Source organism: Macaca fascicularis, chromosome X, assembly GCF_037993035.2.
Source record: "Macaca fascicularis isolate 582-1 chromosome X, T2T-MFA8v1.1".
Taxonomy (NCBI): domain Eukaryota; kingdom Metazoa; phylum Chordata; class Mammalia; order Primates; family Cercopithecidae; genus Macaca; species Macaca fascicularis.
Genome location: NC_088395.1, coordinates 46,747,003 through 46,771,228, shown reverse-complemented (window position 1 = coordinate 46,771,228; position 24,226 = coordinate 46,747,003). Strand labels below are relative to the sequence as shown.

General features: G+C 42.2%; 2 protein-coding genes and 1 pseudogene across 4 annotated transcripts in view; 2 read left to right on the top strand and 1 right to left on the bottom strand.

Moving 5' to 3' along the window:
* Positions 1–24,226, top strand: part of SLC9A7 (solute carrier family 9 member A7) — a 144,760-nt gene that overhangs the window by 91,221 nt on the left and 29,313 nt on the right. For all 3 annotated transcript variants that reach the window (XM_015443699.4, XM_015443697.4, XM_065538052.2), the window contains exons 6-12: positions 5,907–6,012; positions 6,391–6,532; positions 8,757–8,862; positions 11,062–11,150; positions 11,244–11,357; positions 13,670–13,781; positions 19,134–19,287. In XM_015443699.4, the coding sequence (XP_015299185.3) occupies positions 5,907–6,012; positions 6,391–6,532; positions 8,757–8,862; positions 11,062–11,150; positions 11,244–11,357; positions 13,670–13,781; positions 19,134–19,287 (823 nt within the window). The remainder of the gene's footprint in view (positions 1–5,906; positions 6,013–6,390; positions 6,533–8,756; positions 8,863–11,061; positions 11,151–11,243; positions 11,358–13,669; positions 13,782–19,133; positions 19,288–24,226) is intronic.
* LOC141409456 (phosphoglycerate mutase 1-like) lies at positions 15,261–16,383 on the top strand (annotated as a pseudogene).
* CHST7 (carbohydrate sulfotransferase 7) overlaps positions 19,131–24,226 on the bottom strand; it is a 65,903-nt gene continuing 60,807 nt past the window's right edge. The window contains exon 2 of the mRNA XM_045383380.2: positions 19,131–20,523. The gene's annotated coding sequence lies outside the window, so the exon portion shown is untranslated. The remainder of the gene's footprint in view (positions 20,524–24,226) is intronic.

Below are 24,226 nucleotides of genomic sequence, written 5' to 3'. Positions count from 1 at the left end.
TTTTGTTGTTGTTGTTGTTTTGGTTTGGTTTGGTTTTTGAGATGGAGTTTTGCTCTTGTTGACCAGGCTGGAGTGCAATGGCACGATCTTGGTTCACTGTAATCTCCGCCTCCCAGGTTCAAGCGATTCTCCTGCCTCAGCCTCCCGAGTAGCTGGGATTACAGGCATGCACCACCACGCCCAGCTAATTTTTTTGTATTTTTAGTAGAGACAGGGTTTCTCCATGTTGGCCAGGCTGGTCTCAAACTCCCAACCTCAAGTGATCCGCCCGCCTTGGCCTCCCAAAGTGCTGGGATTACAGGCATGAACCACCACACCCGGCTATATAACATGTTTTGCCTTTCATCTTAGAATGACTAATTTGGTCATAAGTTTTACACTTTGATTTTCTTCTTTCTCAGTGTTGCCCTTTTGCCTTCTTTTATGTAACATATCATTTGGTTTAAATAATACCTTTTCTTAGTAGAAACACACATGATTATCTGTAGTGAATGTAATTTAATTTGTAAACTCCTTTTGTGCAGCGTTCCTAGAGGATTGTGCACTGTGACATGGTTTTTATTCATCAATCCCTTGCCCTGTATTTTTCAAGTGTTGGTTGAACCAATTCTTACAAGTGAATTATTACACCCTCCCTTGCAGCTCAAAAACAAACAAAAAAGTTATCCTTTCCAAGTTGGAACCTATAATTTGATCAGTTTGCATAAAGTAGTTACAGCTATTCTCTTCCTTAGTGTCAGCTATTGAGAGTACACCTTAGGGAAAGAAGTTCTGGAGAATGAGCTGCTCCTGTCCTCACGGTAGAGATGGAAAGGTCTGTTCAATGTCTTCAATGCCCTCTAATATTCTGAACAGTATTAACCTTAAAGATACTAAGATACTTGACCATGCCTCTTGGGGGTCCTCTCCATCAGTGCTATCTTATAGATCTTTCTGTGAAGATAGAGATGTTCTATAATCTGCAAGTCCATTGTGGTAACCAGTAGCCACATGTGGCTTTTGAGCACTTGAAATGTAGGGTAATGCAGTTGGGGGACTGATTTTAACTTTTATTTAATGTTAAGTAATTTAAATGTATATAGCCACATGTGGCTAATGGTTACCACATCAGACAGCATAGCTCTAGACAGTTGTGTGGTTCTGAAGAATCTCAGTGTTCAAAAAAAAAAAAGAAAAAAAAATTGACCTCTCTTACCCTCATATTTTATTACAAACATCCTGAGTAAATTAGTATTGAAGACTTGGCTGTCGAGGCACTCTGGTTTGTGAAAAGGTGGGATTTGGAGTCACAGGCCTTGGGTTGAGTTCTAGCCCTACCAATCACTGATCGGGTAGCCTGGACACATATTATCCCCTGACATCAGTTTCCTCATCTACAAAGTAGAAATGATGGCACCTATTTCCTAAGGCTATTGTGAAGATGAAATGAAACAACACGTGTAAGGCATAGAGTGTACCATCTCTAAATTATGCTGGTCTGTGTCCACATCTGACTCAGACAGAGATTTCTCAGTTTTCCATATGTTTAAAAAATAAATAAATAACAGATCATCTCTTAACCCAAGCATGTTTCCAAAGAGAACTCTGAAAATCAGTTTTAGTATTTTAATCCTGTGCTGTCTGTGACTGTCTCCAGATGTGTGTCTGTGGAGAAATAGATCTTCATAAGTCTGAGAAAGGTGTTTAGTCTGTCTGAAAATGTGTTTCTAAGTATACTCATCTATAATTTTATTACTAACGTCTTACTAGTACCACTAACAAGTAAAGGGAAGTTAGTTTAACATAAAGATTATTGGTATTGTTTCCTGAGCTATCAGTGTTACTTCATTTAATTGGATAGAGAGGCTTACTCTTCTAGATTATCTTTGTAATTGTTTACTTCCCTTTAATGTGTCTATGCTATGGTAGAAAATAATGGAAGGGATTACCATGCTACTCCATTTTCACTTGGCCTATGAAGATTGGCACCGTAAGGGTTTTATAGAAATGGAAGTTGTAGGCCGGGCGCGGTGGCTCAAGCCTGTAATCCCAGCACTTTGGGAGGCCGAGACGGGCGGATCACGAGGTCGGGAGATCAAGACCATCCTGGCTAACACGGTGAAACCCCGTCTCTACTAAAAAAAATACAAAAAAAGTAGCCGGGCGAGGTGGCTGGCGCCTGTAGTCCCAGCTACTCGGGAGGCCTGAGGCAGGAGAATGGCCTGAACCCGGGAGGCGGAGCTTGCAGTGAGCTGAGATCCGGCCACTGCACTCCAGCCTGGGCGACAGAGCAAGACTCCGTCTCAAAAAAAAAAAAAAAAAAAAAAAAAAAAAAAAAAAAGAAATGGAAGTTGTAGAAAATTGAAAGTTTAAACTTATTAAACATCAGGACATTAACTTTAACTGCTTTTTAAATAGAAATCTTCCTGAAATGTAGAATGTTTTTGCAAACTAGAAGTGTTTTACCAGCCTCCTAGAAATCTGTTGTTTGAAAACTTGGGTCATAAAGGAGATAAAAACTTAAGTGAAGAGTTAAGCATCACAAGACCAGATTGACTTCTAGCGTCTGCTGCATCAAACAAAAATTCTGATATTGGCAGCCTGGGCAACATAGAACTTCATCCCCACAAAAAAATTTAAAAAATTAGCTGGCCGTGGTGGTGATTGCCTATAGTTCCAGCTGCTCGGGGTCTGAGGCAAGACGATTGCTTAAGCCCAGGAGTTTGAGGCTGCAGTGAGCTGTGATCGCACTACTGCACTCCAGCCTGGGTGACAGAGCAAGACCCTGTCTTTAAAAAATGAAACAAAAAACTTTATAGTATTAGGATACAGAATCATATTGACTGATATGAAGGAATAAGAATCCTTGTCCCTGATTACTGTACTTGGCTTGAGACATGAGTCTTTGGTCTTCTGGTCAAAGTTGACATAGTATGTGTGGGATAGTGTAGGCTGCACTGTGACAGGGAGCCTTCTCCACTCTGTGGTCATGTGTCATGGCTGCCATGTGCCATCTTTGTGGGCTTTTGTTTTAGACAGATCCACAATTAAAGGAAAAAAACACATTTCCACCCCATGGTGCCTTCCTAGGAAGCCACCAGAGAACACATGCCACTGCACTCCAGCCTAGGCAACAGAGACCCTGTCTAAAAAGAAAAAGAAAAGAAAAATAGAAACCTGTGAGTCAGGCTGATTGACTCAAGGAGTGCAAAGGTGATGAGTTAAAATTGGGGAAATGACATCATGATGGTTCACAGGAAGGGCATGCAATTTCCTTTTTTATTATTAATTTTTTATTGTGGTAAAAATGCCTGACATAAAATTTACTATCTTAACAATTTCTTTCTTTTTTTTTTTTTTGAGACGGAGTCTTGCTCTGTCGCCCAGGCTAGAGGGCATCCTCTGGGACTTGGTTCAAATGTGCCACCTGCCTAGTCACTCTAGACTCCATTATCTGCTCCCTCAGCACTTTGAGTTAGGTCTGTTTTGTACATGTCAGTGCTTGCCACTTTGTACTGAGTGCTCACAAGGGCTAAGTGCCCTTGAGTACACGGATGAAGTGTCCATGAAAAGTTAGCTGAACGAACACATTTAGGTCCTTGAGTCTTTCCTTCTTCATATATCTGCCATTCTTTTGTTTTTCCCACTGCCTGTACCCAGTGATCTTCAGTTAGTTAATTGTGATTTCTCAGTCTGTGTCCAGTTGGAAACAGCTATGACCCCGCTCACCCTGATTTCAAGGGTCCTGCTATAGGGAGGAGGGCAGTTTGTTTCATGTCTCCCACCAGAAACCACTTAGCCAGTCTTGTCATCCCCATCCCATCGTCTTCCAGTTGTCAGCACCCACATCCCTCCTTGTGATCAGGCACAGACTTGCTCAGGAGGGGCACAGAAGGGATCCTGACCTGTTTTGTGAGATAATGAGCAGGGAGAATGAGAAGTTGAAACTTAGATCAATGCTATGTAAGCATTTATTGTTATTATTATTAATTATGCTTTTAGGCGAGGTGTGCTATGCATCTGTGGTCCCATCTACTTGGGAGGCTGAGGTAGTGGGGATTGCTTAAGCCCGGGAGTTCCAGGCTACAGTGAACTATAATCACACCACCGTACTCCAGCCTGGGCAACAGAGCAAGACCCTGTCTCAAAAAAATATAAAAATAAAAATAAAATTTTTAAAAAATTGGCAAAACCAAACGGTAGCGTCAGGGAATGTGTATTTGTGTGATTAAATTATAGGGAAAGGCAAGAAAATGATGACTATAAAATTTAGTTTAGTGGTTCCCTTTAGTGAAGGAAGAGGCTTCAGACTGGGATGGGACATATGGGGGACTGACAAAGTTCCATTTCTTGAACAGGGAGGTGGTTACAAGACTGGTTGGCTTATAATAACTCACTAAACTGAACATTTGTTTGGCTTGGTTTTCTGATTGTATCAATTAGTAATGCTTTTGGCTGCAAAGAACAGAAAAACCTGGCTAATTCCTGCTTAAACAAATAGATATTTATCTTGGGTACCAGTACTGGGGCTGATGTCCCAGCTTCCACTACAATCAAAAAGTACTACACTGTCTTTCTGCTGCACTGTTCTGGGGTTTCAGTCACACATCAGTTGCCCCATGGAGGCAAGATGACTACGTTGGTATCTGGCGTCTCCGCCTTCTTCCTGACAGGAAGAGGTGATGCTTTCTGCAAGAGAAGCTGGGAAAGTGGGGTTTTAGTTTTTGCAGTCCTATGGTAGAAACCATTGAGAGAGGGTAGTTGGGTCTGAGTGTTGAGAGAGAACACAGCTCTTGTGTATATATCTAGAGCGGTGGTTCTCAATCAGGGACAATATTGCCCACACCCCCACCCCTGTCATTATTATTTTAAGCAACACACACCATATTTCAAAGGCTTGGCAAAAAGATAGAATTTATAAAATCTAATTAATCTTTTTTTTTTTTGAGATGGAGTTTCACTCTTGTTGCCCAGGCTGGAGTGCAATGGCGCAGTCTCTGCTCACCACAACCTCTGCCTCCTGGGCTCAAGCGATTCTCCCACCTCAGCCTCTGGAGTAGCTGGGATTACAGGCACCCACCACCACACCCGGCTAATTTTGTATTTTTAGTACAGATGAGGTTTCTCCATGTTGGTCAGGCTGGTCTCAAATCGCAACCTCAGTGATCTGCCTGCCTTGGCTTCCCAAAGTGCTGGGATTACAAGCATGAGCCACCGCACCCGGCCTTTTGTCTTTTTTCTTTTTTTTTTTTTTTTGAGATGGAGTTTCACTCCTGTTGCCCAGGCTGAAGTGCAATGGCACGATCTTGCCTCACTGCAACCTCCGCCTCCTGGGTTCAAGTGATTCTTTTGCCTCAGCCTCCCAAGTAGCTGGGATTACAGGTGTGTACCACCATGCCTGACTAATTTTGTATTTTTAGTAGAGACGAGATTTCACTGTGTTGGTCAGGCTGGTCTCAAACTTGTGATTTCGGCCTCCCAAAGTGCTGGAATTACAAGCGCGAGCCACCGTGCCGGCCAAAATCTCATTAATCATTTGTATAATAACTTTGTTATTTTATCCTTGGCTCTATTGAGCCAGAGAAATCAAAGAGATTTCAACACACTGGTGAAGTCAAATCACATTGATTGTCATTAGTTTTTGAAGTTCTGTAACAGATACTTTCAAAGTGTGATGGGATCACGGTGGAAAGCATAGTGTTTTGGTGCAGTGTCATTAGACTCAAGCATCATATCAAAGCTCCTTCAGATAAGGAAGATTGCCGTTTTCATTTCTGCCACAGATAGACAAGTCTGTCTTTGACCCCCTTGCTATCTCTTGAATCACCCAGTCCCACTCAAGATAGAAATTGCCTCTATAAATCTGTAATCAGTGGTTTAAGGTCAGAAACCAAAACTAATTTCTGTGCTTTTGGCTCACTTTTCAGTGACTGTGCTGGCAATATTTAATGAATTGCATGCAGACGTGGATCTTTACGCACTTCTTTTTGGAGAGAGTGTCCTAAATGATGCCGTTGCCATTGTACTGTCCTCGTAAGTAGCAGTGTTTCTGCTGGAGAAGAGACACCTTGGTTTCCTGTATGCTTTGGGCTAAATTCAGAGGCTCATCTTAAATGTATTACATATTGAATTGGGTGTTTTTCTAAATGAGATTTATCAGCTTCGTGGATAAAATTATGTTGCTTAGTGTGCCCAGCAGCGATCAGAATGCTGACGCCAGTGTAACATGGTGGCTGCAGATTAAATTAAATGAATTTGCCCTGGGCAATGCTGGCCACAAATTAAATTAAATGAATTTACCCTGGCCAATGCTTGACAAAATGTAGATACCTATGTTTGTCGATATTTTCAGGTACCACGGTGTAAAACCAGTGCAGTCTTTTAAAACTGTCTCTTGTTTTTAAACTTCAGGTCTATTGTTGCCTACCAGCCAGCAGGACTGAACACTCACGCCTTTGATGCTGCTGCCTTTTTTAAGTCAGTTGGCATTTTTCTAGGTATATTTAGTGGCTCTTTTACCATGGGAGCTGTGACTGGTGTTGTGACTGCTCTAATATCCTTTTTGTAGTTTCAGTTACGGCCTGGGTATGTGTGTGTGGCATTACACTTTCGAAAAGAAAGTTCTCGGCTGTTCTTTCAAATTGGAATCTTACATTGATTGTTCCACTGGGGTGTGATGGCTCCTGAAATATATCACTTTGGTGAAGCATGACGGTTAGGTCCCTAGCTGAGAGTCTGAAAAAATGTTTAGGAATACAAGCCTAGACTTCGCTCTGTCTTCACCTTTGCTTTTTCTCTCCCTTTCTTGTGATCCAGTTGGAGCATCAGTTTTAGAGGGGTGAAAAGAGCTGAGGAGCCAGAAGGTGGCTGGGAATTAGGGACTACCGGCTGGGAAGTACTTTAGCCCCAGCTAGCTGCTGCCACCTGCTGTTCTGGGCCGCATGGTGTTATGTGGTGATAGCTAGTTAGTGGCCTTCCATAAGCAAAGGATGGCTGGGATTTAGTTTAAACAAACTAAAAAAACAAAATGTGGAAAGAGCAGGCATCCCTTCTACAGATGTGCTGAGTCCTGCATTATATCCTCTTTGGTGGGCAGTGCTATGTAATTTAAACCACATCATTCCAACATGTAATCAATATGGAAAAAAACCCAAAATTATGATAAAATAATTAATGAGATGTTATACATTCAATCTTTGTGGCAAGCCTTTGAAATATGGTATGTGTGCTGGGCGTGGTGGCTCACACCTGTAATCCCAGCACTTTGGGAGGCCAAGGCAGGCAGATCTCCTGAGGTCAGGAGTTCGAGACCAGCTTGGCCAACATGGTGAAACCCTGTTTCTACTAAAAATACAAAAATTAGCCGGGTGTGGTGGTGCACGCCTGTAATCCCTGCTAATCAGGAGGTTGAGGCAGGTGAATCACTTGAACCCGGGAGGTGGAGATTTCAGTGAGCCCAGACCGTGCCATTGCACTCCAGCTTGGGCAACAGAGCGAAATTCCATCTCAAAAAAAAAGAAAGAAAGAAAGAAAGAAATATGGTGTGTGTGTTGCTCTTACAACACATCTCAATTTGGAGTAGCCACATGGTAAGTGTTCAGCTACCACATTGGATAGCGCAGATTTAAATTGCTTTCTTCACAAGGGCCCTTTTGATGTCCTGGAGATATATATTGCTCAGTGAAATCCCTCATGAGACGCTTCTATGCTTGGCCTGTGTCGAATGGCACTGTTACAAGAAGGATCTCTGGTCCCAAAAGGTGACACCAGCACCTGGTAGCTGCCTCAAGAATTGTGCATTTCTTTCTTTCCTGTGCCTTCCTTAGGCACCTGTTGTGGACTCAGGTGGCCTCAGTGATGCCCAGGGCTCAGGGTCTCACAGGCCTTGTCTTCACAGCCTTGCTGGAACCAACCCAACAAGCCAGCCTGATGTCATGACCATGCCTCTCAGAACCATGGCCATTCAAGGAGCACAGAAAACCAGTTGCCAGTTTCTCTGGAAAGCTGAATTTATTTAAAAAACAAAACAAAACAAAACAAAAAACGCCTTATTGACATATAATTTATATACCATTTAAATGTAATGGCTTTTGGTATATTACATGATAATTTTTTTTTGACAGAGTCTCGCTCTGTTGCCCAGGCTGGAGTGCAGTGGCACGATCTCGGGTCACTGCAACCTCTGCCTCCTGGGTTCAGTCGATTCTCAGCCTTCTGAATAGCTGGGATTACAGATGTATGTCACCACACTCGGCTAATTTTTGTATTTTTAGTAGAGATGGGGTTTCAGTATGTTGGCCAGACTAGTTTCGAACTCCTGACCTCAGGTGATCCACCCGCCTTGGCCTCCCAAAGTGCTAGGATTACAGGCATGAGCCACCGCACCCTATGTGATTAATTTCTTAAAATTGTGGTAAAATATAGCTAACGAGATTTGTCATTTAACCATTTTTAAGTGCACAATTCCGTGGGGATTAAGTACATTCACAATGTCAGGTAGCCATCCCCTTGTCTACTTTCAGAATTCTTTCATCATCCCAAATAGAAGTTCTGTACCCACTGAACAGTATCTCACTATTTCTTCCTCCAGCCCCTACAAAACTTGTGTTGCACTGGAAAGCTTAATTTGTATTACTTAAGCTTTCCTTAGAGCCTCCGAAAAAAAAGGTTGAAGGGAAAGGCTAGCCCTTTGGGGAGGGGTCCTGGGCTAGTGGAGTATGGTTCTTGGTGGCCCTGATACATGTACCTGGAGACAGGGTCCTTGACAGAATGCCAACGTGACTAAGTTTACCAAACTGCACTGCTTCCCCCTGCTGGAGACAGCGCTCTTCTTCCTCATGTCCTGGAGCACGTTTCTTTTGGCAGAAGCCTGCGGATTTACAGGTAGGTTTTCTCTACTCTTGCACCACCCTTCCCCTCACTGTAGTGGGGCCTGTGGGAACTTGAAGGAAGTAAAGAATTCTTAGATAGCAACTGCATGGAGTTTAACTGTTCAGCAAGTGTCCGTATGAAGGATTGCTGAGCAAGGCTAGTGTTCTGTCTTAAATGGATTGTCTACTTTCCAAAAAGCTAGATTTTATTTTATTTTATTTTTTTAGAGATTGGGTCTTGCTCTGTCACCCAGGCTGGAGTGCAGCAGCACAATCATAGCTCACTGTAACCTCGAACTGCTAGGCTCAAGGGATCTTCCCCCTTCACCCTCCCAAGTAGCTGAGACTACAGGCATGTACCACACCCAGCTAATTTTTTTATTTTTTGTAGAGATGGAGTTTGCTATGTTGTCCAGGCTGGTCTCAAACTCCTGGCCTTAAGTGATCCTCCTACCTCAGCCTCCCAAAGCACTGGGATTACAGGCATGAGCCACCATGCCCAACCTGAAAAAGTAGATTTTAATGATAAAGTTTATCATTCCAAAGTCAATTACATTTTTGAGTACTCATTCTAACTATAAGTAGATGTTAAGGTGCAAAGAATCTCTTAAAATTTTATTTGTATATTTCCCTTGATTGCTATGTTATTTTACAAACAGTAGCAATAACAAGCAAAATATGTGTCCTTTAAAGGGTGATTTTGTATCTGCTCAGGTGGATGTGAACACGGTTTTTCATTGTTGTGTCTCTGGGCTATTTAATCGTTGTTTTTCAATATCAAATTTTTATGGTGTCAGTTTCGTATAGTATTAGTGTGGTGAAACGTGGTTTTACTTCCTCAAATTCTTTCATTTTTAAAAAAATTATTGAATTTTTCCATTAGAAAATTCAAGTACAGTTACTGTACATAATCCAGGTACTTAGGATGTACTTTTATCACCCTTTCAAAATACTGTAGAAAATCTTTATATGCAGCATTACAAAATGCCCCACTTCCTTAAAATTTAACAGTTATCTGTAAATGTGTAGGCAAAGTCCCAGGTGCGTCAGTTGTCTCGCACAACAAAATGATTACCATTAACCAGAAATATAGAAGATCGGGGCTTGGATAAATGGAATAGTACTCTTGATCTGTTTTGTCTGAAGTCCTAGACTGTGAAAAAAATATAGGCCAGGCATGGTGGCACATGCCTATTTAAACTCAACACTTTGGGGCCAAGGCAGGTGGATCTCTTGAGCTCAGGAGTTCAAGACCAGCCTGGGCAAGATGGAGAAACCCCATCTCTACAAAAAAATACAAAAATTAGCTGGGTGTGGTGGTGTGCACCTGTAGTCCCAGCTACTCAGGAGGCTGAGGTGGGAGGATCACTTGAGCCTTGGAGATAGAGGCTGCAGTGAGTCAAGATCATGCCACTGCCCTCCACTGAGGGATATATAATATATAATCCACTTTGTCTCAAAAAATATATATGTATATAAAGCATTAGTTTGAAATTCAGTTCATTCATTCTAAAAACAGTGAGGAATATGACAAAAATTTGGATGGGCCCTCACAGTCTCTTTGAGGGAATGAATGCTATATGCCAACTACAGATGGTAGTTGGAGGAGTTTAGAGGAGGCAATAGATACCATTAAAACTGGAACAAGGAGGGGATGTTGAGGTACTTGGCTTTGAAGGAAGGCAGGGTTGGGAGACAGAAAGGTTGATATGAGGTGAGGGGTTGTAGGAGTGTTCAGTAGTAATAGGAAACTTTGTTTTTCTTTTCTTTTCTTTATTTCTTTTTTTTTTTTAAGAAAAGGTTTCCCTCTGTTGCCCAGGCTGGAGTACAGAGGTGTGATCAGGGCTCACTGCAGCCTCAACCTCCCAGGCTCAAGTGATCCTCTCACCTCAGCCTCCGAGTAGCTGGGACCACAGGCCCACATCACCACATCCAGCTAATTTTTTGTATTTTTGGTAGAAATGGGGTTTTACCATGTTTCCCAGGCTGGTCTCAAACTCCTGGGCTCAAGCCATCTGCCTGCCTTGGCCTCCTGCAGTGCTGGGATTACAGGTGCGAGCCACTGTGCCCAACCCAGCAATAGGAAAGTTTCAAAAATATCCAGGAAGTTGGATATGCTAGGCTTGCCTACCTTAACCTTTTGTTCCAGCAGGGTTTTTTTTCCCCCTGCCTCTTTATTTTCCATTGATTTTTTGGGGGGATGTTTTAACAGGTGTTGTAGCTGTCCTTTTCTGTGGAATCACACAAGCTCATTACACCTACAACAATCTGTCGGTGGAATCAAGAAGTCGAACCAAGCAGGTGAGAGAGAGGTTTGGTACTCACGAGTTGCTTGTTAACACAGGGAAGGGGGAACTGCAGGGTTTACAGCTTCCTTTTCCCTTCTCTGTGCAGCTCTTTGAGGTGTTACATTTCCTGGCAGAGAACTTCATCTTCTCCTACATGGGCCTGGCACTGTTTACCTTCCAGAAGCACGTTTTCAGCCCCATTTTCATCATTGGCGCTTTTGTATCCTTTTCTTGTTCCACCATTTTCTACATGCAGAGACAACCACTGTTGGAGAAGCTATAGTAATAATAGTCATAATAATACTATAAAATAACAATAATATAATCATATAAAATCTCATAAAATAACAATTACGGTTTCTGTTTTGGGTAGGTGACTAAGTCCATGCTAGTTCACAGGGTTTTTATGATGAATAAAAGAAAGCTTAAGTGGCATTTCATAACGCTAAATGTATTTGACTTAAAGGACTGCATGTATTCCAAGGTCATCCTTTCAGCCTTTTCTGTGTAAGATGGCCTTTCTGTTAAACTGGTGCTCAGCAGGTGATAGTTTGTTTTGTAAAGTGCCCTTCTGGGTGTATCTAAAAGTCAGCAACCATGTCAGTCTCCAGTGTTATTTTTGACATTTCATTGCTGTATGAATTCCAATCCAGGAGGTGCCCTGATTTGGATGACCCAAAGGTTCTCCTCTTGCTCGTAACTACATCCACAGTATGCGAAGCCCTTCCTCACACTGCCCAGGGTTGTTTGCAGGCAGTGACCCTACTGTTTCCTCAAGCTTCCCTGCTGCTGCGGATCATGGTAGAAGACTCTTTCTCCCCACCCCCACCAAAAAAAGGAGAAGGAAAAAAAAATGAGGGGAAGAAAAGATAAAATAGAAAAATACTTGATTCCTTGGTCTGGGCCCATTGTAAATGCAGTTTCTGAAAAAGAGACATAATTTGCGGGATTGGCTTCTCTCATGTCCCTAGCAGTGGATGGATAGCTGAGGGTTTTGCTCACTTGGCCTCAGATACTATGTTTTTATTAAAGCGAACTTTTCTGGGGCTTGATTTCAAGATACTAAGCACAGTCCCCTATTGCTGGACATGCACATTTGCCTTTTCTGAGGCCTCATGATTATCCTTAGATTTTGGAATGCTGGCCAAAAAGGAGTGTTTTTCTCTCTGGGCTTAATTTATTGTGCAGGAATGACTGACACTCACCAAGCTGCTGGACAGTGACAGTGGCCTAATGCAATACTGGTTAGTGTGAGAGCCTCCTACGCTTAAACCGGTGGCTCATTTCTTGGATTTCCATGCTTACCAGACTAATAGCTAAAAATCTGCAAGACCAGTGTTTTTATTCTTTTTTGAGAAAGACCTTGCATGTTGTTTTGATTTGTATTCCTAGCATGACATCCTGTGAGAGATAGTGAGAGTACAGCCCTGTTTACAGATGAGGGCCTGGCAGAGGCCAAGCCAGGTCCTCTGCAGATCCTAACTGCTGCTTACCACTTAAGGACTTTTGCTTCTCTTCTGGGATAGAATGTACTTTGTAAGCATTACCTTGTTCTTTCTGCTTAAAACAAAACAGAAAGAAAACGGAAGAAAAACAGGCAGTGCTTTACCCTGCAGGAGACAGAGAAGATAGTTCCGCCCTGGCTTCTGTCTGAAACAGCTGCAGCTCCTGCAGCTGGTGTTTTGCCAAAACGGAAGCTCCCTGTTCCTCTGGCTCCCACAGGCGTTCCCTTCTCTGACCAGGGGAGTGTGTAGCTCTCTCAGCTGGGCACTGTTCTAAACTCAGAAGTGACAAAGGACCAGTTTCCCTGAATTCTTTGGTTTCCACAACAGAGTTCCTTTTTCCACCCTCCTTTTCCATTTCTTACATCTCCAAAAGACATTTTAGCTACTTAGGTAGAGAAATATCTCCCTGGGTTCATTCCTGTGAGTGATCTGAATGTCTTTTAGTGTTATGAATATTGTAAATTTCCCCACCTCTTATTTGCAGGCTCTTTCTGGCCATTAAAATCTCTGATGTTTACTTGCAAATGAAGCCTGCGAGCACTTATCCAGCAAACTTTTTCTTTATAGTTTGACTGCAGGATTAGCAATTTTTTTCTTCTAGTGCCTTTTCTTTTAGTAGAGCCCAACAGACACTGTTTGCTTCTCTCAACTGCCCTCTCCTGCCGTGGTACTTTAGCTTATTTCTGGACTCCTTTTTAGATAGATTTAGATAGATAGATAGATAGATAGATAGATAGATAGATAGATAGATAGATACCAGTTGAATTAAATCAAGAAGTTACAACAGTGTGTTTAACAAGCTAGAAATGATCTCTATGAATCAGGAGATGGGGAAGCTTAGCCAAACTATTCCCATTTTGTTGCTGAGAAACTTGTCTAGAGAGAAACTAGACAGCCGGGCTTCTTTGGGCAGCTCTCTGGACTATAATAAGGCATCACAGCATTCCTAAAATTCTCTGCTCAGCCGGAGGCTGTGTGGAATGCCATTCTGGAAACTGTTGGGCCCTTAACCTCCACCTGTGGTCAGGTTGCCATCTTCCTGGGCAGAGCTGCGCACATCTACCCGCTTTCCTTCTTCCTCAACTTGGGCAGAAGGCATAAGATTGGCTGGAATTTTCAACACATGATGATGTTTTCAGGTAAAAAGGCGTAAGTGTAAAGAAAATGAGTTTTATTCAGCAGGTAACAAGAATATGATTAAAATATAATTGATAAGGTTCATAAAAAGGCAAGCATTCAAGTTTCTGGTCCGTTTGTATCCCCTGCAGTGAGGAATAGACAGATGTACATGTTCAATTGAGTTAGTGTTGATTTTGCAAACCATACTACCAAATGTGAATGTTCTCCCCTAAATTATTTGCATTTCTATTTCATCACTACCACTCAAGGGACCTGGAGATATGGTGTTTAAAGTGCTTGATTGTTTTCTAGAAGATCTTCATAACCCTTAAGCTTCCTGAAGGGCGCCAGGTCTAGAATTAGAAGGAAAAGAGCTCCTGATGAGAAAGAGCACTGGCCAAGTCACTCAGCACCTCCCAGCTGCAGTATCCTCTCTTGTAAAATAATGAAATTGAACTAATTAGCTGAGGTCCCCCAGCTCTAACTTTCTGTGGAGCAAAAGAAATAAAATACACTCATGTAAGCAAGGGGAACCCAACACTGGAATTTAATAGCTGTGATCATCCTGCTGAATTGACACTGTCTCCTGCATGGCCCCCCTTTTCCCTGTAAAGCTCAGAAGTCTGGAGAAGCCACTGAGGGGACAAAGGACAATAAAGAAAGCTGTGGAAGTAGAGTAAGGAGAGAGTAGCTGGCATGAGTGGATGATGCAGTGAGGGTGGTAAGCGTCAGCTTTATATAAATGAGACCCAAGTTAGAGCATTTCTGCAGAACAGAGGGAGGAGAAGTTAGTTGCAAAAGGCTACTGTGACCCTTAAAGACACCTCTGTCCTTTAAGACAGAGAGTGAGTTGCAGCCACCATTACTGCCATGCAGTAGTTATTGGGGGGCTCACAGAGTCATAGTGAAATCAAACCAACAGGCACTGCTCAGTAAAGCAGTCATTTTGTCTCACACTAGCTTGCCTCTGAACTTAGATACAGGTACAGTCCTCTAAGATGATTTCCTTTTACTCTGACAAACATTTATTGAGCATCCTCTTTTCATAAGCCACAGCTCTAGGTTGTGGAGGATGCAAAGACGAGCCTCCTTCACGGAGCTCACAGTCTGCTGGGGGGAGGCAGGTACACAAAGACTTCATTTTCTTCCAAGAGAGGTTGGTGAATTGCACAAAAGAGGTCTGAAAGAAATGTGGACAAGAAGAGAATGGCTCAGGGCCATCTTCACTAAGGGAGTGGCCTTTTAGCTAGGCTTGGAAGAATGGAATTTCAGGAGGCAGCAGTTTGGGAAGGCAGAAAAGCATTGGCATGCCTGGCTTGTTTAGGGAAGGGCAGCAGTCTGGTTTAAATGTCAGATACATGGAGTAATTCAGAAAGAGGGTGAGGTTGACCACCATTGCCGCCTACAAGCTGTGGCTGATCTGGCACGGGGAGAGTGCCTGGAACCTGGAGAACTGCTTCAGTGGCTGGAAGGACACTCCCTGAGCCCGGGGGCCACAAGGAGGCGAAGTGAGGTAGACAGGCACTGCAAGATGCTGACTATAAGTTCAACATCTGCTTCACCTCAGTGCAGAAGAGAGCAATCTGGGCCCTCTGGACAGTGCCAGATGCCACTGACCTGATGTGGCTGCCCGTAGTGAGGACTTGGCATCTTAATGAGTGGCACTCTGGGCTTCTGACCGACCTCCATAAAGCAGAAACTGCTGCCAAGCATGGTAAAGATCTGGAGGCGCTCCTGTGATGTCCCACCACCTCTCATAGAGCCCAATCATCCCTTCTACAGCAGCATCAGTAAAGATCGCAGGTATGTAGACCTCACTGAAGATCAGCTACCCTCTTGTGAGGGTCTGAAGGTCACTTCTGCCAGACCTCTGCCCCTTTGGAATGAAGAAATAGTTCCCCAGATTGAGGAGGGGAAATGGGTACTGATTACAGCCCACGGCAACAGCCTCCCCGGCATTGTCAAGCATCTTCAGGGTCTCTCTGCGGAGAGGAACCTGCCGACTGCTATTCCCGTTGTCTATGAATTGGACAAGAACTTGAAGCACATCAGGCGCATGCAGTTCCTGGGGGATGAAGAGACCGTGTGTAAAGCCATGGAAGCTGTGGCTGCCCAGGGCAAAGTGAAGAGGTAAAGGCCAGCGGATAGACTACTTTCCCTGGGAACACCCGCCTTGCCCATCCCTTTCTCTGTCCCTCCCCACTGCACATGTCACACTGACCACATCTGTAGGCATCTGAAGTTGTAGCTGCAGATGGGTACCAGTGACTCCCATTTTTCATTTCAGCCATTTTTCTCCTGCACCCACTGTCTTCACACAATCTAGTCAAGATAGCACCTCCAGGGAGGGCACGGCTTCTCAGTCCAAGCCCAGGGAAAACTCCCCTTATCCAAAAGAGTTGAGAGGTAGTGACTTGGGTTTTTACCAGGGCTTTGTGTACTAAGGACCTGCTTGAGTAGGAGATAGGGAGGAACCATGCTAAGGCACGGCCAAAGAGGAGAAGCAAGAGAGCCTGTTTGCCCCCAGGAGCCAGTCCTGTGTTCTTCTGTAGTCAGGCCACTGCCTGGAGGGCTCTAGTCATTCCAGTGGAAGATAAATGTAACCAGCATGGTGATGTAAAAACAAAAAAAACAAAAAACAAAAAAACGGTTTCCTTCCTGACCCCAGAGGGGCCGGCTCTACTTGATGGGTGGGATCAATCCTGAATTAAGTTTCTGGTGCATTTATTTTACAAAAACGAAGTGTATAAATAATACAAAACAAAAGTCCTTGTGGGGTTTCTAGTGGCAGTTGAAATAATCCCACATGTGATCATCAGAAAATAAACCATTCCTTATACCAATATGGCACAAGCTCCGTGACTTGAAAGGGGTAGGAGTGCCTCCTGCTGTGTATTTTAGAATCCCTGCCCCGCCTTGTTTCATGGCAGTGAAATGCCTCTTGATCATGTCCAAGTGTGTCTTTCACTGCCTGTTTTCTGAATCATGTTTTAGTTACTTGGCCCTGCCACATGGGCCCAGTACTCATTTTGAGCATAACTGTACTAAATCTTTTTTCCAAATCAGTATAAGAAAGGAATGATATGCAAGAAAAAAGGAAAAAAAAAAAAAGAAGGTGAGGTTGGAAAGGAGAATTGTATCTAAACTCATAATTTTCACCCTTTAGGTTACATCAGAATTGCCCATTGGGCTTGTTAAAGCACAGGTTGCTGGGCCTCACTGTCTGATTCTGGGGATATGGAGTGGGCTCTCCTAACATTTCTGAGCTGCCGCTGCTGCTGGTTTGAAAACCACACTTTGAGAACCACCACGGTAGAGTGGAGACCTCAGGGAAGCTCCAGTGCTGTGCCAAAGAGTTTGAGCTTCACTCAAGAGCAGCAGGGACACATTCAGAACTTGGTGAAGAGGACGGTGATAAGCTTCTATGTACATATTAGGAATATGCCAGTGGACAAGAGGAAGATTAGTTGGAGCTAACCCTGTCATCTAGGTCAACTTAAATATGCTCATTGGCTTCTGTACTAAAAAGCTGAGAAGTGTACAGTGCTGTTTAATGATATCTCCAATAAAAGACATTTTATGCTGGGAGAAATCTGCCTATCAAAAGGAACTCATTCATCAAGGCTATGAAATACCTGAGGTCTCACTTTCATATTGCTTACCATGCTTACCTAGTGAAATTAAGAAAAATGTATTCTACGTGGTCTCTCTCTGATGTCCAAGTTTTCTTCTTTGAGTCAACATCCCTTGAGAGGCTTAAATGTTGACCAGTGACATAGCTGGCTGGCTGTAGGGTGACCTAGATGTGTATAAATATTTCACTAGGACAGATTAATAGAAAACATCAACTTTGTCTTCAATGTAACTTTTATTGATGTCACTCTTCTTTAGTGAATTGTAGTGAAGTGCTCAGATTACATATATTAATAATTGTGAAATTTCAAAAAGTAGAAAAATGTACAAAGAGATATAGTAAGTCTAACTTTTCATTCTCTCGCATGTTATACACACAATCTTCCCCATGGTGAATAAAAATTAATACTAGATATATACTAAAGACTGTAGATTCAGTCTTTTTTTTTTTCTTTTTCTTTTCTTTTCTTTTCTTTTTTTTTTTTTTTGAGACACAGCCTCACTCTGTCCTCCAGGCTGGAGTACAGTGACACCATGTCGGCTCACTGCAACCTCTGCCTCCAGGATTCAAGTGATTCTCCCACCTCAGCCTCCCAAGTAGCAGGGAACTACAGGCACATGCCATCATGCCTGGCTAATTTTTGTATTTTTGGTAGAGATAGTGTTTCACCATGTTGGTCAGGCTGGTCTCAAACTCCTGACCTCAAGTGATCTGCCCACCTTTGCCTCCCAAAATGCTGGGATTATAGGCGTGAGCCGCCACACCCAGCCAGATTCAGTCTTTACTATAAAATAAATTATGAGCATGATATGGGAAAGGAACAAAAGAGCTTAGAAAGATGAACTCCAAAACATTAAACTGCTGATATTAATCTTAAAATCCATAATGCAGATCAGGTATCAGCAAACTACAACCCCTGGGCCAAATCTGGCCACTGCCTGTCTTCACATAGCCCATGAGCTGAGAACGTCTTATACAGATGAATGTTTGCACTCTGTTTGATGATAGACAACACTGACTTTGAAACCACAGTTAAGCAAAATATCCCCTCCAGAAAGAATTTGCCTCTTTTCATTATTAGACCTGTATTACAACAAAGTGGCCTCAATTATTACTATTGATTTTTGATAATAAACATTTGTGGAAATGTTCGTCTCTTTAATCTAAGTACCCACATAATATTCTTGATTTTGCCTCTTGGCCCACAAAACCTAAAATCTTTAGTATCTGGCCAGTTACAGAAAGAGTTGACCACCCCTGATGTAGACTGGGTTATATTTTCACTTCTCTGTGTGGTTTCCCCTGTTGCTAAGGAAATGCTGAACTGTGTTCCACAAATTTGAATACTCATACCTAGCCTGTTTTTTAAGTTTGTATTGACTGTGTGGTGCTTGGGTTGTGTTGGGATCACAGTTTTAGCTTATATTATTATTACTTATTTATATTTATTTTTACTTCATGTTACTAGCAGGAGAATCATTTAAGTAATAGGAGTGTTATTATTCTGAAAAAGTGCTGTACAAAGCAGTACGATGCATTTTCATTGTGTTTGGGAGTTTTGCAAAAGACAGCATCAAATAAAAGAAAATCATGCCTTTCAGGTTCTTCTTTCTAGGTAAGACAACTTGGCCCCTGAAGCATGAATGAATAGAGTTTATTAGCCCCAAATGGCAGCAGTGGATTTTGAGACAACATTGTCATTTAATTCTTATGAGCAGAACTTCTTTGGTCCCCGCAGGCCTCAGGGGAGCAATGGCATTTGCGTTGGCCATCCGTGACACGGCATCCTATGCTCGCCAGATGATGTTCACGACCACCCTTCTCATCGTGTTCTTCACCGTCTGGATCATTGGAGGAGGCACAACACCCATGTTGTCATGGCTTAACATCAGGTTGGTTTGGAACCAAGGCTAATTGAGTATGTCAGTTGTCACTGTTCCTGAGAATGTTCAACACCCTGTGCAGGATGTGCTACTTTAGTTCATGGAAGCCTTTTACAGTCTTTGGTTTTGTTTGTGAGGAGGGATTAACAATTTTTTTTTTTAAAACAATAAGTAAAAGTTTGGAGTATGGGGTTTTCCAGGAGGAAAAAAATGTAGTCATTAAAAATTTTTGTCAGTGCAAACATACAAAGAATGAGAAGTGCCTGGATCTTGCTAGAACAGTGACATTAGAGCAAAAATTTAAAAAGTCTTAAAGCTGCAGGACAGAAAATAGACCAAGAGCCCCTGGCAGAGTCCAGTATTTCATGTTCCTTTGAAATGAAATCCAGACTCTGAAGAATAAGCTCACCAGCCAGATATAGAGGCAATTAGAGTTTTATTTTAGCATGAAGCTGTATGCTGTCTCTTCTTGCTTGAGTGTACAAAAGAGGTGACATTTTCTGGGTAACCCTCACCTGTTGCAGTTTCATGGACGTCCTCTGCCTGTGGCTTTGTAGCTGTGTCAGGACAGAAGGAGCACTGATACAAGTTTGACTTTTTCAAGAGTGCTTGAATTCCAAATTGTGTTTGTGAGCTCCAGCATCTTATGGTAAAGAAGTCATTGGAAATAGGGTTCAAGAGACCCACAGCCCAACTCTGGCTTGAATTAAAGACAAGCCTCTCATGTGTTTGGGCCTCAGGTTTCCTCAGCGTTAAGTGAAGACGCTCTGCCGGGTGATCTCAAGGGCACTTCAGCTCTAAGTGTTGTGCTGCACATCACTGGATGTGCTCTGGCCACTTACCACAATTTCAGGTCTGCACAGGGTGACCGTGTTCCGGAACAAGAAGACACTTGGGTAGTACAAAGGTGTGAAGAAAACTTCTTTGAAAAGCCACACGGTGGCAATGGTTTTTCTTTCTCTGCTGGCTTTTTTAGTTTGTATTCTCTAGACTGTAGAATGCCCGAGACAGCTGCACAGCGTACATACCTTGGAGGAGAGAAAATGAACAGAGATCTCCCAGTCATCCTTGGAGTTGGGGGGAAGAAACTAAAATTTGAGAGAATCATCTCCTGTATCTGGAGTTTTCGTATAGATGTTAGGCAGAGATTCCTGAGCTGCCACTTCTGCCACCAGCCACTGCCACTTCCACTGCCAGCTTCACCATTTCTGGGCTAGTGTATCCCTGCCTGAGATCCAGGTGGGTCTGCAGAACCAATATGGGGTTTATCAGTGTTAGTCATAATAATAAGTAACACTTATGTTTCAGGCATTGTTCCAGATACCATGCATATATTAAGATAATTCTCATAACATTCTTACAAGGGAGATAGGACTATTATCTCAATTTTAGAGTTGGGGAAACTGAGGCACAAAGCAGGAATTTGCCCAAGGTCACAGAGCTTTAAGTGGACAAGCTAGGATTTGAACCCAGGCGCTCATACCAGAGAGTCCACACTCTTAACCACTGTGCTATACTGCCTGTAAAGAAGAGTTATAAAATTTGGGAAGGTTAGAATTTCAATTACCTGGCATGAATCTCAAGGGTTGGATTAAGGAAAAGAATCCATCTTTGAGAATATAAACCTGAAGAAAATGTACAGTCTCTTACTTTTAAACTTAAGACATAAGATGGTACCATCTTTGTTCTATGTAGCAGAATTAGGACAAGAAAAAAGGTTTACCCTGCGCACAGTTGAGAATCTTTGCATTTGGTGACCTCTGAGATTACTTCCTGCTCCTGTTTGTCTGATCACCTAGTAGATGCTCTGGATGCTCAGAGCCTCATTAAATCATGTTTGTTTTTCATGCTATTTTATAAATCCTTTTCTCCCCTTCCCCTCAAACATATACGGGACCAAATTTTCCGTTGAGAGTAGAGAGTTGACTTTTGACATTTTGCTCTTGTAACTGCCTTGGAGATCCATGTAGGTTGTTCATGTATCAAGTTTGTTCTGTTTTATTGCAGAGTAGTATTCCAAGGTGGGCCTGCCACATTCCTCCTCTGGTCCCTGCTGCCTAATTAGTGGCTCCAGCCAAACTCTGGATGTACCAGAGTTTGTTTCACCATTTACCCCTCGGAGGACATTTGGATAGTTTCAAGTTTTGGGCTATTAAAAATAAAGCCACTGTGAATATTCTTCTGTAGGTTTTTGCATGGGCATAAGTTTTCACCTCTCCAAGATAGATGCCCAGGAGTGTGCCTTCTGGGTTGGATAGTAAAGATGTGTTTAGTTTTATAAGAAACTGCCAACTGTTTTCCAGAGTGGCTGTACCATTGTACATTCTCACCAGCAGTGTATGAGGGATCCAGTTTCTCAGCATCCTCCCCAGCGTTTGGTATTGTCAGTGTTTTTCATTTCAGCTGTCCCAGTAGGTATGTGGGAATATCTCATTGTGGTCTTAATTTACATTTCTCTCATAGATAATGATATTAAACATCACTTCATGTGTTTTTACCATTCATATGTCTTTGGTGAAGTATCTGTTCAAGTCTTTTGTCCATTTTTAAATTGGATTGTTTCTTTGTTGAGTTTTTAGAGTTCGTTATTCTAGACTGCAGTCTTTTGTCAGATACATGGTTTGCAAATATTTTTTCCCAGTGTGTAGCTTGTCTTTTTTTTTTTTTTTGAGACGGAGTCTCACTGTGTCTCCCAGGCTGGAGTGCAGTGGCACCATCCCGGCTCACTGCAAGCTCCGCCTCCCAGGTTCACACCATTCTCCTGCCTCAGCCTCCTAAGTAGCTGGGACTACAGGTGCCCGCCACCACGCCCGGCTAATTTTTTGTATTTTTAGTAGAGATGGGGTTTCACCGTGTTAGCCAGGATGGTCTCAATCTCCTGACCTCGTGATCCACCTACCTCGGCCTCCCAAAGTGCTGGGATTACAGGAGTGAGCCACCGCGCCCGGCATTTGTCTTTTGATCATTTTAATAGGGTCTTTCATAGAGCAGAAGTTTTAATTTATAATTTATCAATTTTTTTTTTCTTTTATGGGTCATGCATTTGGTATCATGTCTAAGGACTCTACCAAGCCTTAGGCCTGAAGATTTCTTCTGTGTTATCTTCTAAAAGCTTTTTAGTTTTACACTATACATTTAAGTCTGTGATCCATTTTGAGTTAATTTTTGTATAAGATGTGAGGTTTAGGTTGAGGGTTTTTTTTTTTTTTGCCAATGGCTATCTAGTTGTTCTAACATAATATGTTGAAAAGACTATCCTCACTCCATTGAATTAATTTTGCTTCTTTGTCAAAAATCAGTTGTCTGTATGCATGGGGTTGTCTTTCTGCACTGCTCTATTGGTTTATGTGTCTATCCTTCCAAGACCATACTGTCTTGATGACTATAGTTATACAGTGAACCTTAGTATCAGTTAGAGTGATTCCTCCCACTTTATTGTTGTGGCTATTCTACTTCCTTTCCACATAAATTTTAGAACACATTTGTCTACATGTAAAAAAAAAATCTTGCTGGGTCTTTCATAGGAATTATGTTAAACCTTTACATTAATTTTTGGGGAGATTGACATCTTTATTTTGTTGAGTCTTCCAATCCATGAACATGATGTATTTCTCCATTTATTTACATCTTCTTTGATTTCTTTAATTCGACTTTTGCAGTTTTCAGCACCCATGGCCTGTACATGTTTTGTTAGAACTTGTATCCTGTCACCTTACTGCTGAACTCACTTATTCGTTCTTTAGCTCTGAAAGTGTTTTGGTCCTTTTTTTTTTTTTTTTTTTTGGTAGATTCTTTGGAATTTTCTGCATAGACCATATAGACCATCATGTTATTTGTAAATAGCGACAGTTTTTTTTTTTTCTTCCTTTTCAACCAGGGTACCTTTTGTTTCCTTTTCTTGCCTTATTGCTCTGGTTAGGATTTTCACTACTGTGTAGAATAAGAGTGGTATAAATGGACATCCTCATCTTTTTCTGATCTTAAGAGGAAAGCATTTGCCAGGTAAGGTGGCTCACACCTGTAATCCCAGCACTTTGGGAGGCCGAGGCAGGTGGATCACAAGGTCAGGAGATCGAGACCAGCCTGACCAACATGGTGAAACCCCATCTCTACTAAAAATACAAAAAATTAGCTGGGCATGGTGGCAGGCGCCTGTAGTCCCAGCTACTCGGGAGGCTGAGGCGAGAGAATGGCGTGAACCGGGGAGGCAGAACTTGCAGTGAGCTGAGACCACACGCCACTGCACTCCAACCTGGGCGACAGAGCGAGACTCCATCTCAAAAAAAAAAAAAAAAAAAAAAGAGGAAAGCATTCAGTCTTTCTTTATTAACTATACTATTAGCTACAGGGTTTTTGTAGATGTTCATCTTCAAGTTGAGGAAGTTCCTATCTATTGCTAGTTTTATGAGAGGGTTTTTTTTTTTTTTCATGAACAGGTGTTGAATTTTATCAAATAGTTTTTCTGTATCAATTGATATGATCATATGATTTTTCTTGTTTAACCTATTAATATGACGAATTACATTAATTACTTTTCAAATATTGAACCAACTTTGTTTCTCTGAAATAAACCCCACTTGATGTGGTACATTATTCTTTTACATATTGCTGAATTATATGAGCAAACATTTTGTTAAGGATTTTTATGTCTGTATTCATAAGGGTTATTGGTCAGTAGTTCTTTATTTTTTATACTGCTTTTGTCTGGTTTTGGTATCAGAGTAATCTGGCCTCACAAAATGAGTTGGACATGTTCCTTACTCTTTTGTTTTCTGGAAGAGATTGCGTAGAATTGGTGTTATTTTCCTTAAACTTTCGGTACAATTCTCCAGTGAAACCATCTGGGCCTGGAGACTTCTTTTTTGGGAGTTTTTCAATTATGGAGCCAATTTCTTTATTAGTTATAGGGCTTTTCAGATGACCTATTTCATATTGGGTAAGTTGTGGT